The sequence below is a fragment of the Oncorhynchus kisutch genome, linkage group LG7, assembly GCF_002021735.2.
Source record: "Oncorhynchus kisutch isolate 150728-3 linkage group LG7, Okis_V2, whole genome shotgun sequence".
Classification (NCBI taxonomy): domain Eukaryota; kingdom Metazoa; phylum Chordata; class Actinopteri; order Salmoniformes; family Salmonidae; genus Oncorhynchus; species Oncorhynchus kisutch.
The window spans coordinates 46,340,453-46,356,564 of NC_034180.2; the positions used below are offsets into that span (position 1 = coordinate 46,340,453).

The following is a 16,112-nucleotide window of genomic DNA, read 5'->3' on the forward strand; positions in this document are numbered from 1 at the left end:
AGTTTTTAGGCACACAGATGCTTACTTTAGGGCTTATTAAAATAAAACAAAAAGGCTAACTCCATACTTTTTATCCAATTCACCCAATTCTGAGGAAGATTCTTTCATTTACAGTCACAAAAAGCAATTTCAGGTGTATATTTTTTACTATTTTCGGTGGTCTACGTCTTATTTATTTAATTTGACTCTTAGCATCTGAGAAATTGCAATTTCCCATGATGCACCAACTAAAATAAAGTTTGACAGATTTCGCTTGATGTGTTTATTTGTAGCCAATGTCTTGTCATTCTATGTCCTGACCACAAGATGGCACCTGTGTCGCAAAGGACAGAACATGGCCAGCAGCTCTGCCCGTGGAAATGTAGTCTGTGGTGCGCAGGATCCTATATGATAGACTTAGAGCGACCCTTTCACCTCACACACACACACACACACACACACACACACACACACACACACACACACACATACACACATACACACACACATATACACACACACACACATACACACACACATACACACACACACACACACACATACACACACACACACACAGATTCACGGATGGCCCTCATTTGTGTATCCCTTTGACAGTTAGTGTGGTTTAGTCCCATCTGCCTACCCTTCATATCCATCCAGAGTTAGTAAAAAAACAAAAAGTATTTAAGTGTGATACAATAATACAGATGATTTATTAATAAAACCGCATTGAGGACCACTCAAGTTGAGTATTGAGACACTCAAAAACAATCATAGTCCAACATGGTACACGCCTACTCTATAATACATTACATCGTCTATACACATGTATGCAGAAACAAAAACAATCATAGTTCAACATGGTACACGCCTACTCTATAATACATTACATCGTCTATACACATGTATGCAGAAACAAAGTCGGCCACTGTGGATAAAAGGGAGCTCAGGCACAAACGTCTCTATTGGAGGATAAGATGGCAGGCTTTGGTGTAGGACTTTACATTATTGTTTCCTAATAAAATGTCACAGAATGTATTATTTTCATCAAGACCGTTAGCGTTTTCCTTTTGGCTAGACAGCTGACAATTTTTTTTTTATTATGCCTAATTTCATTGTTTACCCAACCTGTAAAGCAAGGCATAAGCTTAAGTTTCAATGGAACCAACATTGCAAAAAGTACACACACATTTGTCTAAGAGAGTGTTTGTGTATGGACCAGTCTCAATAGCGAGCGACCACATCAACATTTTGCAAAAGAGCTTCGATATTGGTCGGATGAAACGGATGGTTCTGTCCCAAAAGTACATTTAAAAAGGCATTAAGTGATGAAGCTTGTTACTTTCAGGTTTGTTTATCAGTTCGTACCACTTTTCAAAAAAGTATTTGCCATGGTACATAACATTTTGCTTTGTGGTTACAACATCACGAGCCCATAAGAGTACGCATTTACACAGACATTCATTTGGCATGCCACAAAATCTCAGCACATCATTTATTTGATTTTAAATAGTCACTGGTGATGCCATAGAGCTTTTCAACCCATATCCACACCAAGGTTAAATCTGCAGGCATGGTTAAAAACAACATTAGCGCTAGTATCATTTCTGTGCCCCCATACTGCTGCAGAATAAGTAATAATAGGTAGCGCCAATGAATCAAACAGTTTTGTGAAACATTTAAAAGGTAGGCTACCCATGGCTTTAAACTTTGCAATGATGGCACCAAGGGCACGATTCACATGGTGATCTAAAAATGCATGAATAATCAACCCCAGATACGGTACTTGTACTACTCACGAACAACATCTAACATGGCAGGACCACAGGAGAAAATAAAAGGTGTTCTATGGTGTAGTACCTTAGTTTTGTCTACATTGATATTCAGTTTCCATTGTTCACACCAGTAAAAAAAAAAGGTTTTTACATTTCATGATGCTCTTCTTCAATTTCAGAGATGAATCCCAGCTAGCAAATATGGTTCCTTGGAAGTTGTGGGAACATACGTTTTAGGTTTCCCATTGGTTCTAGGAACAAAGCCCTAACATTCCTGACTGGTAAAACTGAATGTTTTTTTTTAAGTTCTGAGAACAGAAGTAAAAATTATACCTGTTCTGGGAATGTACAATTTTAGGTTGCAGGGAGGTTCTGATTACGTTTCATTATTGTTCCCTGAAAGTTTTCCTGGGAGGTTTTATTGACGTCTGAGAATGTCAATTATAGGTTATTTTAGTTTTTTTTAATAACTTCCTTATTAAAACTTTAACTGAATGTTTCAATACGACTTTTAATAACACTGCTAGCTTAGTTTGTGTTAACTGGTTTGAACTCCAAGCACAGATATGACACATGGAAACGATTTTGCTTAGGCAGTAATCATGCAAACACATGTATATTTTTATTGTGACACGGCATCAGTGAGATTCAAGCCTATGATATTCTGTTCTCTATCCATGGAATTAGTCTTCTTCGGCACTAGGATGGAACTAGCATGCCATGTTATTTATTTTAAAACTCGTACAAAGCTGTACATTTTCATCTATTAAAATAGACCCCATTTGAAAGGAAACAAGGTCTCATTAAGATAAGGTTAGTGGGCACAGCCACAATTAGTGGGCACAGCCAACACACCTGAACACACTTAAAGATTTTGGGGTATTTTGTACTTTCAAAATGCAGATATACAGCCAGTATGCTCAGCTTTGCGTCATATGATACAAAATGCATCATACCAGCTGTATTTCTGTGTTTTGAAAGTTATATATCTAGAATACTTGATTGCTGACATGCAAAACATTTTGGGACTATATCAACAATGGACTAATGAAACAAATACCAAAATATAGTTTTGGGGTGGAGTTTTCCTTTACCAAGATAGAGGATAGAGTTTTGTTCAACCTGAGAATGGAATTTAAATGTTTTTCAAAAACATTATTAGAATGTTCTTTGAACATGAATGTTTTTTTTGTGTTTTTGATGAAAAGTTGTGTTAATGTTCTGAGACTTTATATTGAACCATGAAGAAACCTGTAGGAAATGTTATGCTGAAGTTTTGAAATTCCCTCTGGAGAATGTTGTTTCTTTATGTCCTCTGAACTATTTGAGAACATTCCCAAATGTCAAACCAGTTGGAGAACGTTCCTAGAACATTAATTAAATGTAACCAAGTTTGAACTTTTAGAAACATTCCGTTAAAGTAATGAAATTCCAAGAAAATAACGTTATTTTGTCAAGTTCCTTAAATGTGCTGACAATGTTTCAAAGCCAAGCAACTCTATAACCATAGGACAACCACACGCTCACCAAGCTCTAAGAAACATATGGTTCTCAGAACGTTATGTGCTAGCTGGGATAATTCATCTGCATATGAAAGAACAGACACTTGTTCAGACAGACACATTTTCCTAGAGATTTTATGGCCAGAGTGAGATCATTAACCTTTTACAGCAGTGGGCTAAATCAGGGTCACACAGAGTGATTCGAGGTAGTCTTAAACAAATCTACTTTGAAACAAAAGTATACACCTCACACACATGGTTATGGGTTAAAAATAAAGAAGACACCTGTACCATGTCAGATATAGAGCTGCAATGTATTACATTTTTTGTTTGCATCCCAATATTACGCTTTATATACCAGTCTAAATTCTTACGAGGGACCAGGTTGTAATCCATAACACATCGCCCCTTTGATGTAAACTCCCTTCCATCAGCACAGTGGCTATTTAATGTCAGTCAGATGGCAAATAAGACATCCAGGGCAAGGGGATAGAAATAACCCCACCCCCTTACCTCCCCAACCCCACTTGTACAAGGAGGGGGAGGGAGGTGGGTGGGTGGGTGGGGGGTGGGGGGGAGTGAGCAGTGGGTCATGAGGCTGCTTCGAACAGGTCAACTATGTGCCCTGCATAGACATGTCTCTACGGTGATGTTACCTCTTCCCTGCCTGCTGAAAATAGTATGTGACAATTCGAGTCGATGTATAATTCAAACCCTGATTGTACGGATATACGACATATTGTAAAAAAACGACATGCACCAGGAAGTGATGGCCGCGGAAGAACCCGAGACTCCAAACATGGCTTGTCTCGTTGAACATTTCCCAGACAGTAGCACGTTCACACACAGTCTCATATTGTTCTCTTCAACTCCCAAACATTTTCTGTTGAACATTTCCCAGACAGTAGCACGTTCACACACAGTCTCATATTGTTCTCTTCAACTCCCAAACATTTTCTGTTGAACATTTCCCAGACAGTAGCACGTTCACACACAGTCTCATATTGTTCTTTTCAACTCAAAATCATTTTCCGTGTTTGACTTTTTCCCAGGGTTTTTGTGATCGGAGCTGATCGGACAGGTGGCATAGCGTGGAGCCGATCTGGCACTTTTACCGGCCAATAAAAATAGCTGCGGCCTCCATGATGTCACCGCTAAGTAAATCACAGTCTGATCTCTCTGGGCTGACTGGCTGTAGCTGCTCTGGGTAAGAGGCACGAGGGTCTGCCGTACCGCCCTAATTCTCCACCTTTTCTTTCCTACAATCTATCTCTCTCTTATTACTCCCTCTCGCCGTCTCTCTCCTCACTATTTACAGTAGTCTCCGCCCCGTACCCAACCTTGCTCGTTGTATGGCTGATCACTTCATATGTTTCTCTCACTCTCCTTTTCTCTCATCACTCTTTTCTATTTTGCGTCCCTCCCTCCCTTTTGAGTTTCTCTTGATGACTCGATCGCTCGACCTCTCGGCTTGCATTCTAGTGTTTCACTAGCCTTGCTATCTTTCGAGTGCTTCGGGATGCATGCCATGTCGTACATAGACCCAACCACCAGAACCCAGGGCACCTTGGAGAATCAGGGGGAGTCACTTAAAGGATGCAGAGGCAAGGAGAGAAAGACTTTGGTGGCCTGCACCAACAACTCTCTTCCCTGCGTAGTTCCAAAGGTACCGTCTAAAAGCAACCGCTGATCTCACTCCTCCATACCTGGCATTCTGAGGCGCCAACACCATGTGGCTGCCGCGGAACCCGATCGCCTGTAAATCAGCCACTGTTTGACCATGTGACATGCCACATTTGTGATACACCCCCCCCCCCCGACACCGGTATTATCCCCCTTTCCCCCGCCTTGTCCCCACATCCATGTCTTCTTTACTGGTAGCTGACCCCCCTCCCCCCCACCCCCCTCTATGAACCTCTGTCTTCCCCTCTGAAAGAGTGTCTGTTGGGAAGGTGACAATCCCCTGCCCCCCCCCCCCCAGCAGTGTATATGACATCAGCGACCCGGCGGCAGCGCGGCATGCACGCCGTGCGGAAAGGAGGAAGGAGACGCACGGCCGTGCGGCGGGAGGAATGTGGCACCCGCCAGCTACTCCCGCCACGCTGTTAATTCACATTCTGTCCATTTGAGAGGGTTAGCCATTAATAAACAGGCAGAGTGAGGGGAAAGTGGCTGTGTTTGCCGACTGCCTGGATTCACATTGGAAACTGGCCAGTCAGTCTCTCAATCAATCAACTTTATAGCCATCACAAGACTCTTCTCTTGTATACTGTTGTGTCTTGCTATGTTAATGCAGCATTCAGTGTGGTTTAACAAGGATACTTTTGACTGTGAACCAGCTAGACCTGTATGATTTTGTGTGTGTGTGTGTTTTTGTTTTTGTGTCAGGCCTATAGGGATGGCTCAGGACAGTTGAGCAGTCAGGCCTATAGGGATGGCTCAGGACAGTTGAGCAGTCAGGCCTATAGGGATGGCTCAGGACAGTTGAGCAGTCAGGCCTATAGGGATGGCTCGGGACAGTTGAGCAGTCAGGCTGTAAGGGATGGCTCAGGACAGGTGAGCAGTCAGGCTGTAAGGGATGGCTCAGGACAGTTGAGCAGTCAGGCCTATCTATAGGGATGGCTCAGGACAGTTGAGCAGTCAGGCCTATAGGGATGGCTCAGAACAGTTGAGCAGTCAGGCTGTAAGGGATGGCTCAGGACAGTTGAGCAGTCAGGCCTATCTATAGGGATGGCTCAGGACAGTTGAGCAGTCAGGCCTATAGGGATGGCTCAGAACAGTTGAGCAGTCAGGCTGTAAGGGATGGCTCAGGACAGTTGAGCAGTCAGGCCTATAGGGATGGCTCAGAACAGTTGAGCAGTCAGGCTGTAAGGGATGGCTCAGGAAAGTTGAGCAGTCAGGCTGTAAGGGATGGCTCAGGACAGTTGAGCAGTCAGGCCTATAGGGATGGCTCAGAACAGTTGAGCAGTCAGGCTGTAAGGGATGGCTCAGGACAGTTGAGCAGCTGTATGCATGTCTTTGTCTCTCGTAACACATGCTGCATGGCGCTAAAGCAGGCAGATGGATAAACAACCCTGGAATTCTGGGAGCAGAAGATGCAGAAGAGTAGCAGACACTCTTGGGTCCACGCCAGACTGAGACCTCAATAAAGGCTTTGTTGTTTCAGTGGTTATGGTAAATGGTTTCAGATTCAATCTTCCATACCCTGGTTAAACCAGAATGAACACTGCGCTCACCATTGAAGTGAAGAACAACAGCTAAATTCAGTCTAGATTAACCAGGCTATCTGTGCTATTTCCATGCACGCGGTATAGTACACAGCCTATGGACATATTCAAGACCGTGATGTACAGCATCATGGGTAAATTGTGACTGACTGATCTACAAAATAATATTGAGTAGTTATTTATGATGTGGGATTTGTTGATCAGTCCGTCTCGACTCGCGTGTTCTGTGCAAGTCGTGCTTTTACTGACCTCAGTGAGATGACATCATGTTCTAGGATGTTACTACAACATGGGTTCTGAAGTATTCCTGGTGTAACAATCAGAAGCCTGGTCTAAGTAGTCGTGCCATTACCTCTTTCAACAGGTTAGCCAATCAGAGGCCTTGGAGCAGTTCTCATTTAGCCTGTGCAGAAATGATTAGCATAATTTAATTTTTTTTAACCTTTATTTAACTAGGCAAGTCAGTTAAGAACACATTCTTATTTACAATGACGGCCTACCGGGGAAAAGTGGGTTAACTGCCTTGTTCAGGGGCAGAACGACAGACTTTTACCTTGTCAGCTAGGGGATTCGATCCAGCAACCTTTGGGTTACTGGCCCAACACATTAACCACTAGGCCTCCTGCCGCCCCAGAGGAAGTGTTTGGTGGGGTGGTCATAAGCAACAGTGATGTTCCTTGTGTTTATTTTTGGCTAGAGCACAGACATCACATGCACACACACACACACACACACAAATATACACACACACAAATACACACACACACATTATTGTGCTTGAATAATAATACAAAACTAAATTTGTAATAAATAATACATTAGTAAAATGATGGTCATCATGAACATTTATACAAAAACAAAGTAATTTTTTGAACTAGCTTGTTCCCTACATCTACACTCTATTCCAGGCAACGGGTTGAGTCACTCGCCCTCCTCCCTTTCCTAGTTTGGTCACTGTATGACAAGTGTTGCATTGCTAACCACACACACACACCATTGCCCAATAGAGACAAATGACTGTAGACGGCTGTTCCAGAGGGAGGGCAGAGTGCTGTAAGGCAACGATGCGGTTTATGTGTTGCTGGGGAAGAGCGAGGGAGAGAGTCATGGTCATTAATACTAGAGGTCTCCCTTTCGTTAGCTGCAGCTGTTGATCACGCTGTAAGTTGGAGCGCTCCAACATTGCATCACATACTTCCTCTGGCTCCAGTGCCTTGCTGCGTCCTAAACAACAGACAAAATGGAACCAAACCTTTCCAGACCTGATTATATCTGAAAAAGACCTATTATATTATATTCTACTACATTTGGCTAACATTTACATGTAACTTTTATGTGATTTATAGCAGGTCCCTCTGGAGCATTTTTGGGTTTGTATGTACAATATCAGACAACAACAAAGGAGCAAAAAGAAGAAAACCACCAGGTTATAAATGAAATGATGCCACAACAGCTGAATCACAACTTAAAGTGCAGAAGTAAACGTATTGTTGATACACAACTAGTAAACACGGTGTCCAAACCTACTGTAGACATCTAGGGATTGACAGAGCGACGTCTGTGCCCCCCCACCTCAGCAGCAACACGACGTCATCCAACTTCCCAACGGCCTCGTCCGGCAACAGACATCAGAGGCATTCCATCTCATCTGACACTCGTCAAAGGAAGTCTACAAATATTCCACACTATTCTCCCTTGCGTTCCCGAGTGTCTGTCAAAAATACTGGCATGCCGACCCAATCAGGCTCCTTTAAAGCTCTTAAGTGCCACATTGCTCCTTTAAAGCTCTTAAAGTGCCACATTGCTCATTTAAACTGTTAATGGGTCACATTTCAGACAGAACATCTAACCTGTCAAACCTGAACAGAATCAAGCCAGAATAAAACCTGGGTGGTTTGGGTGGTAGGGTTAATTATTTTCTTTTGTAATTAATTCTCAAACCATACTATGACAGATGACATGGTGTGTGAGGAAAGGGCCTTGTTTGTTTAACTGATGGGTGATAATTTGTCATGGAATTGTGTCGTTTTTCCTGTCCTGGTGTTGGTATGGCCAGTGTGTGTTCCCTTTAGTTAACCCAAATGTGTCATTCTGAGAATCCCACCAAACAGCTCTGATGTTCTCAGACATGCTAACCCATATGGATGTTGGGATGTAAGGCCATCATAACGCCTTCATTCATATGGAATACACCTTTGGAAGGTTGACAGGAAGCCACTTGGTTGTTAAATGCCCTCTACTACTGTAACTGTGTACAGTACATTATGAATGTGATTCTCCTGTAGGCCTATGTGTAACCCTGGGATAGTTCTTTTAGGGGTACGAGTGGAGCACGGGTCCCACCAACTAAACTCTGCTGTGGCACAAGGCAGATTACATCAGGGGAAATGGAAAGCATTGATTGAAAAATAGATTGTTTGATGATAATAGAGAACCTTTAAAAAATGTAAACAATTTCTGTACAAATGATACCAGGTTTACACTTCTTAGTACAATTCTGATCTTAATCGGACAGTCTGGGATTCAAACAACAACTCACACTTTTCTTTAGTAAACAGGTGGAATGGGTCTGGAAAAATGTAACGACTCTGAAATGTATAGATGGAGCTATGGAAGCAAGGACTGACCATCCACGAGAACAACATTATAGTTCCTAAACAGGTTAGGCTATAGGCCTGTTATAGGCATACCTTACAATGCATGTACACACCATTGAGAAAACCTGCTCTTTTCATGACAGACTGACCAGGTGAATCCAGGTGAAAGTTATGATCCCTTATTGATGTCACTTGTTAAATCCACTTCAATCAGTATAGATGAAGGGGAGGAGACGGGTTAAAGAAAGATTTTTAAGCCTTGAGACAATTGAGACATGGATTGTGTTTGTGTGCCATTCAGAGGGTGAACGGGCAAGACGAAAGATTTAAGTGCCTTTAAACGGGGTAGTAGGTGTCAGGCGCACCGGTTTGTGTCAAGAACTGCAACGCTGCTCAACAGTTTCCTGTGTTTATCAAGAATGGTCCAGCACCCAAAGGACATCAAGCCAATGTGACACAACTGTGGGAAGCTTTGGAGTCGACATGGACCATCATCCCTGTGGAACGCTTGTGACACTTTGTAGAGTCCATTCACTGACGAATTGAGGCTGTTATGAGGGCAAAAGAGGGGTACAAGTCAATATTAGGGAGGTGTTCCTAATGTTTAGTATACTCAGTGTATACACAATATAGCCTATTGTCCTGTATACAGTATAGTGATGTAATATGTAAACACATTACAAATCCAAACATTTATTTTAGGGGGGAACCACTACTGGGTGGGGTCGAGATGTACAGGACACTCTTGTGTCTGTTTTGTTCTATAAACCTCTCTCAGCACAATCTGAGAGCACAGCTGTTGTTGCGTGCAGTAGTGGAGAGCGCGCTCTGGGGTGATGTCAAGCCTCGTGCTGCTTGCTGCGCATTGCCACTGACCGAGCTGGAGCGCCTTGCTTAGTTCGTTGCATTGCCACTGACGGAGCTGGAGCGCCTTGCTTAGTTCGTTGCATTGCCACTGACGGAGCTGGAGCGCCCTGCTTAGTTCGTTGCATTGCCACTGACGGAGCTGGAGCGCCTTGCTTAGTTCGTTGCATTGCCACTGACGGAGCTGGAGCGCCCTACTTAGTTCGTTGCATTGCCACTGACGGAGCTGGAGCGCCTTGCTTAGTTCGTTGCATTGCCACTGACGGAGCTGGAGCGCCTTGCTTAGTTCGTTGCATTGCCACTGACGGAGCTGGAGCGCCCTGCTTAGTTCGTTGCATTGCCACTGACGGAGCTGGAGCGCCTTGCTTAGTTCGTTGCATTGCCACTGACGGAGCTGGAGCGCCTTGCTTAGTTCGTTGCATTGCCACTGACGGAGCTGGAGCGCCTTGCTTAGTTCGTTGCATTGCCACTGACGGAGCTGGAGCGCCTTGCTTAGTTCGTTGCATTGCTGCTAGCGAACGGAATGTTGTCTCTCTGTCACAACATCGGTTTCCATACGACAGCGCTACACCTCCCTTCCCTGCCCGGAGAGGACACCGTGCCATTACCATGAGTTGTTTGGATGTTATGTACCCAGTCTATGGACATTACGCACCGTACGCGCCAGCCACTCCCGCGTTCATCAACAACTTCCAGGTAAGGAGGCACTTTGGAAAGGTTTCCAGTTAATGAATTAAATGCGCGAGAAAAACTTTGCATTGTGGGAATACTTTTGGGTAACTATTTACTTTGACTACATATCCGTAAAGCATGTATCACACATCTATAAGCATTTCATCAACATATTACAACAGGGCGACAAGGTTCATTAAACATGTCCTGCCATGATATGCAAGAGCTCATATTTAGGTATACAGAGCGATAACCAGGGTCGGAGTTTTAGTGATGTCTGGACGGGGGGGATCCACACCAAATAGAGAGTTTAAGCTTATTTACTGAAATTTAAAAACTCTAAAATGCTATTTGGAGAACAGCAAAAACAAGCAAAAATGACCCCAAACATTATCACATTGGTTGCTATAGCTTCATTAACTCAGTATCTACAAACACATAAGCCTATTAGCAGTTTAATTAACCGCTAAACATTACCTCACATTAACTCTAACCGGGATTAAAAACTATCATTTAATACCCACAGAGGGATCTGTTATTAGAAAAGGTATTTTACTAACAAAAAGTAATCACATGAGTTTGTTTTACAGAATGTTTTGTGTGCAGTTTTACAGCTATTTCCTGCTATTCTAAACGTTTTGCCATAAGGTGTGGACACATTGTTCCCGTTTTAAAGCTAATTTCTTGCAATTATACACATTTCACTATGACCTATGCCATGTTAGTATGATATCTGACTGAGAGTGACTAAAACAATCAATGGGGGCCCCCTGGAGGTCAGGGCTCCTGAGTAATTCTTCCATGATTACTACACGTTTAGATAGCTGGGTAGACTATCTAGACTAATTTACCCATCTACAAATGTTTAACTAACATGGGCTAGTTGAGTGACCGTCAGTGAGTGCACCTTGTGTATTCTACTATTCTAACTCTCAACAGTAAATTGAGACCCCAACTGAGATTTTTTTTTGTTATAATATATATATATATATATATATACAGTGCCTTCAGAAAGTATACCCACCCCTTGACTTTTTCCACATTTTGTTATGTTACAGCCTAAATTTAAAATGGATTCAATGTAGATTTTTTTTGTCATTGGCCTACACACAATATCCCATAATGTCAAAGTGGAATTATGTTTTTTAATTGAAAACGAAAAGCTGAAATGTCTTGAGTCAATAAGTATTCAGCCCCTTTGTTATGGCAATGACATTGTAGTTACTCCACAATACTAATCTAATTGACAGAGCAAAAAGAAGGAAGCCTGTACAGAATAAAAATATTCCAAAACACGCATCCTGTTTGCAACAGGGCAGTAAAGTAATACTCCAAACAAATGTGGCAAAGCAATTAATGTTTTGTCCTGAATACAAAGTATTATGTTTGGGGCAAATCCAATACAACACATTACAGAGTAACACTCTCCATATTTTGAAGCATAGTGGTGGCTGCATTATGTTATGGGCATGCTTGCAATTGTTAAGGACTTGGGAGTTTTTCAGGATAAAAAAAAAACTTAATGGAGCTAAGCACAGGAAAAATCCTAGAGAAAAACCTGGTTCAGTAACTTGGAGATGAATTCACCTTTCAGCAGGATAATAACCTAAAGCACAAGGCCGAATCTACGCAGGAGTTGCTTTCCAAAAAGAGAGTGAATGTTCCTGAGTGGCCGAGTTACAGTTTTGTCTTAAATCAACTTGAGAATCTATGGAAAGACTTGAAAATGGTTGTCTAGCAATGATCCACAACCAATTTGACAGAGCTTGAAGAATTTTGAAAATAATAATTGACAAATGTTGCATAATCCAGGTGTGGAAATCTCTTAGAGACTTACCCAGAAAGACTCACAGCTGTAATTGCTGCCAATGGTGCCTCTACAAAAGTATTGACTCAGGGGTGTGAATATTTATGTCAATGAGATATTTCTATATATAATTTTCAATACATTGGCAGAAATGTCTGAAAACACGTTTTCACTTTGTCATTAAAGGGTATTGTGTGTAGATGAGTGAGATTTCAATTCAGGCTTGTAAGACACCACAATATGGAGTAAGTCAAGGGGTAGGAATGAAGGCATTGTATATATATGCATCATAATGATGACAGCGTACTGCTTCTTCCAAAGCAGCGTTAGTGAATTTGCCAAAAGGCCAAACCACATTTGGAGAATTATGCTGATGATATAGCCTGTGCCTGCCCCATTTCTCCCACAGACCAGTATAGACCTTCTTCTACCCACTGAGGTCAAATGTTCATGAAGATCCCCACAATGTGAATTCATACATCAACTTTGAATGTTGGTGTTCTAGATCAGAGTGGCAATCTGCACAGTTAATTACCATGAAGTGCTTAGCTATAAACGCTTTATGAATGGGGACAAATCGTTCACTTGACTCTGACTGCATAGAATTCGTACATAAACCTTTCATGTTATAGATCAGTATGACCAACTTAGGCCTAATTGTGATGTGGAAAAAGGACTGTTTTAATGAGTTGTGAAAGAGTTATGATATGATCCTTTTAACTACACGATTTGATCTGTTCAAATTTACCCTGACGATTCAACCATGTGAGAATCTTCAGGCGACATTGACCTCAGTGAGAAGAAGATGGTAAGACACGGGTCTACAGTATGTACCGATCTGTGGTGGGAAATGGGGCTAGTACAGGCTATATACACTACATGACCAAAAATATGTGGACACCTGCTCATTGGGCATTAATATGGAGTTGGTCCCCCCTTTCCTGCTATGACAGCCTCCACTCTTCTGGGAAGGCTTTCCAATAGATGATGGAACATTGCTTCGGGAACTTGCTTCCATTCAGCCACAAGAGCATTAGTGAGTTCAGGGACTGATGTTGGGTGATTAGGCCTGGCTCGCAGTCAGTGTTCCAATTCATCCCTAAGGTGTTTGATGGGGTTGAGGTCAGGGCTCTGCGCAGGCCAGTCAAGTTCTTCCACAACGATCTCGACAAACCATTTCTGTATGGGCCTCACTTTGTGCACGGGAGCATTGTCATGCTGAAACAGGAAAGGGCCTTCTCCAAACTGTTGCCACATAGTTGGAATTACAGAATTGTCTAAAATGTCATTGTATGATGTAGCGTTAACATTTCCCTTCATTGGAACTAAGGAGCCCAAATCATGAAAAACAGCACCAGACAATTATTCCTCATCCACCAAACTTTACGGTTGGCACTATGCATTGGGGCAAGGAGCTTTTCCTGGCATCCGCCAAACCTAGATTTGTCCGTCAGACTGCCAGATGGTGAAGCGTTATTCCTCACTCTGGAGAACGCATTTCCACTGCACCAGAATCCAAAGGTTGCGAGCTTTACACCACTCCAGCCGACGCTTGGCATTGCGCATGTTGATCTTAAGCTTGTGTGCAGTTTCTCCGCTATGGAAACCCATTTCATGAAGCTCCTGACAAACAGTTATTGTGCTGACTTTGCTTCCAGAGGCAGTTTGGAACTCGGTAGTGAGTGTTGCAACCGAGGACACTTGGCGGTTCCGTTCTGTGAGCTTGTGTGGCCTACTACTTCGCAGTTGAGCCGTTGTTGCTCCTAGACTTTTCCACTTCACAATAATAGCACTTACAGTTGACCGGGGCAGCTTTAGCAGGGCATACATTTGACAAACTGACTTGTTGAAAGGTGGCATCCCATGACGGTGCCATGTTGAAAATCACTGAACCTTTCAGTACTGCCAATGTTTGTCTATGGAGATTGCCTGGCTGTGTGCTCAATTTTATACAACTGTCAGCAATGGATGTGGCTGAAGTAGCAGAATCCACTAATTTGACGGGGTGACCACATGCTTTTGTAAATATAGTGTATCAGCATAACTTTCGTTTGGTAATCACATGATCACATAATCACACGTTTGGTCTTTTGGCATATTCTCTAACCCTGGTATGGCAGAAGCACACTTTTTGATAACAACAATAATGATGATACTATGCTGTCATTGTAATAACGCATCTATTAAGATAACTAAATAGGAGTTCTTGTAAATATGAGCTCTTGTATATACAGTGGGGAGAACAAGTATTTGGTACACTCCGATTTTGCTGGTTTTCCTACTTACAAAGCATGTAGAGGTCTGTAATTTGTATCATAGGTGCACTTCAAATGTGAGAGACAGAATCTAAAACAAAAATCCAGAAAATCACATTGTATGATTTTTAAGTAATTCATTTGCATTTTATTGCATGACATAAGTATTTGATCACCTACCAACCAGTAAGAATTCTGGCTCTCACAGACCTGTTAGTTTTTCTTTAAGAATCCCACCTGTTCTCCACTCATTACCTGTATTAACTGCACCTGTTTGAACTCGTTACCTGTATAAAAGACACCTGTCCACACACTCAATCAAACAGACTCCAACCTCTCCACAATGGCCAAGACCAGAGAGCTGTGTAAGGACATCAGGGATAGAATTGTAGACCAGCACAAGGCTGGGATGGGCTACAGGACAATAGGCAAGCAGCTTGGTGAGAAGGCAATAACTGCTGGCGCAATTATTAGAAAATGGAAGAAGTTCAAGATGACGGTCAATCCCCCTCGGTCTGGGGCTCCATGCAAGATCTCACCTCGTGGGGCATCAATGATCATGAGGAATGTGAGAGGGATCAGCCCAGAACTACACGGCAGGACCTGGTCAATGACCTGAAGAGAACTGGGACCACAGTCTCAAAGAAAACCATTAGTAACACACTACGCCATCATGGATTCAAATCCTGCAGCACACGCAAGGTCCCCCTGCTCAAGCCAGCGCATGTCCAGGCCCGTCTGAAGTTTGCCAATGACCATCTGGATGATCCAGAGGAGGAATGGGAGAAGGTCATGTGGTCTGATGAGACAAAAATAGAGCTTTTTGGTCTAAACTCCACTCGCCGTGTTTGGAGGAAGAAGAAGGATGAGTACAACCCCAAGAATACTATCCCAACCGTGAAGCATGGAGGTGGAAACATCATTCTTTGGGGATGCTTTTCTGCAAAGGGGACAGGACGACTGCACCGTATTGAGGGGAGGATGGATGGAGCGAGATCTTGGCCAACAACCTCCTTCCCTTAGTAAGAGCATTGAAGATGGGTTGTGGCTGGGTCTTCCAGCATGACAACGACCCGAAACACACAGCCAGGGAAACTAAGGAGTGGCTCCGTAAGAAGCATCTCAAGGTCCTGGAGTGGCCTAGCCAGTCTCCAGACCTGAACCCAATAGAACATCTTTGGAGGGAGCTGAAAGTCCATATTGCCCAGCGACAGCCCCGAAACCTGAAGGATCTGGAGAAGGTCTGTATGGAGGAGTGGGCCAAAATCCCTGCTGCAGTGTGTGCAAACCTGGTCAAGAACTACAGGAAACGTATGATCTCTGTAATTGCATAACAAAGGTTTCTGTACCAAATATTAAGTTCTGCTTTTCTGATGTATCAAATACTTATGTCATGCAATAAAATGCAAATTAATTACTTAAAAATCATAG

General features: G+C 42.8%; 1 protein-coding gene across 1 annotated transcript in view; it reads left to right on the forward strand.

Moving 5' to 3' along the window:
- The first annotated feature begins 9,906 nt into the window (after window positions 1-9,906).
- Window positions 9,907-16,112, forward strand: part of vgll2b (vestigial-like family member 2b) — a 13,481-nt gene continuing 7,275 nt past the window's right edge. The window contains exon 1 of the mRNA XM_031829192.1: window positions 9,907-10,643. Coding sequence (XP_031685052.1) covers window positions 10,557-10,643 — 87 coding nt within the window. The 5' untranslated portion in view covers window positions 9,907-10,556. The remainder of the gene's footprint in view (window positions 10,644-16,112) is intronic.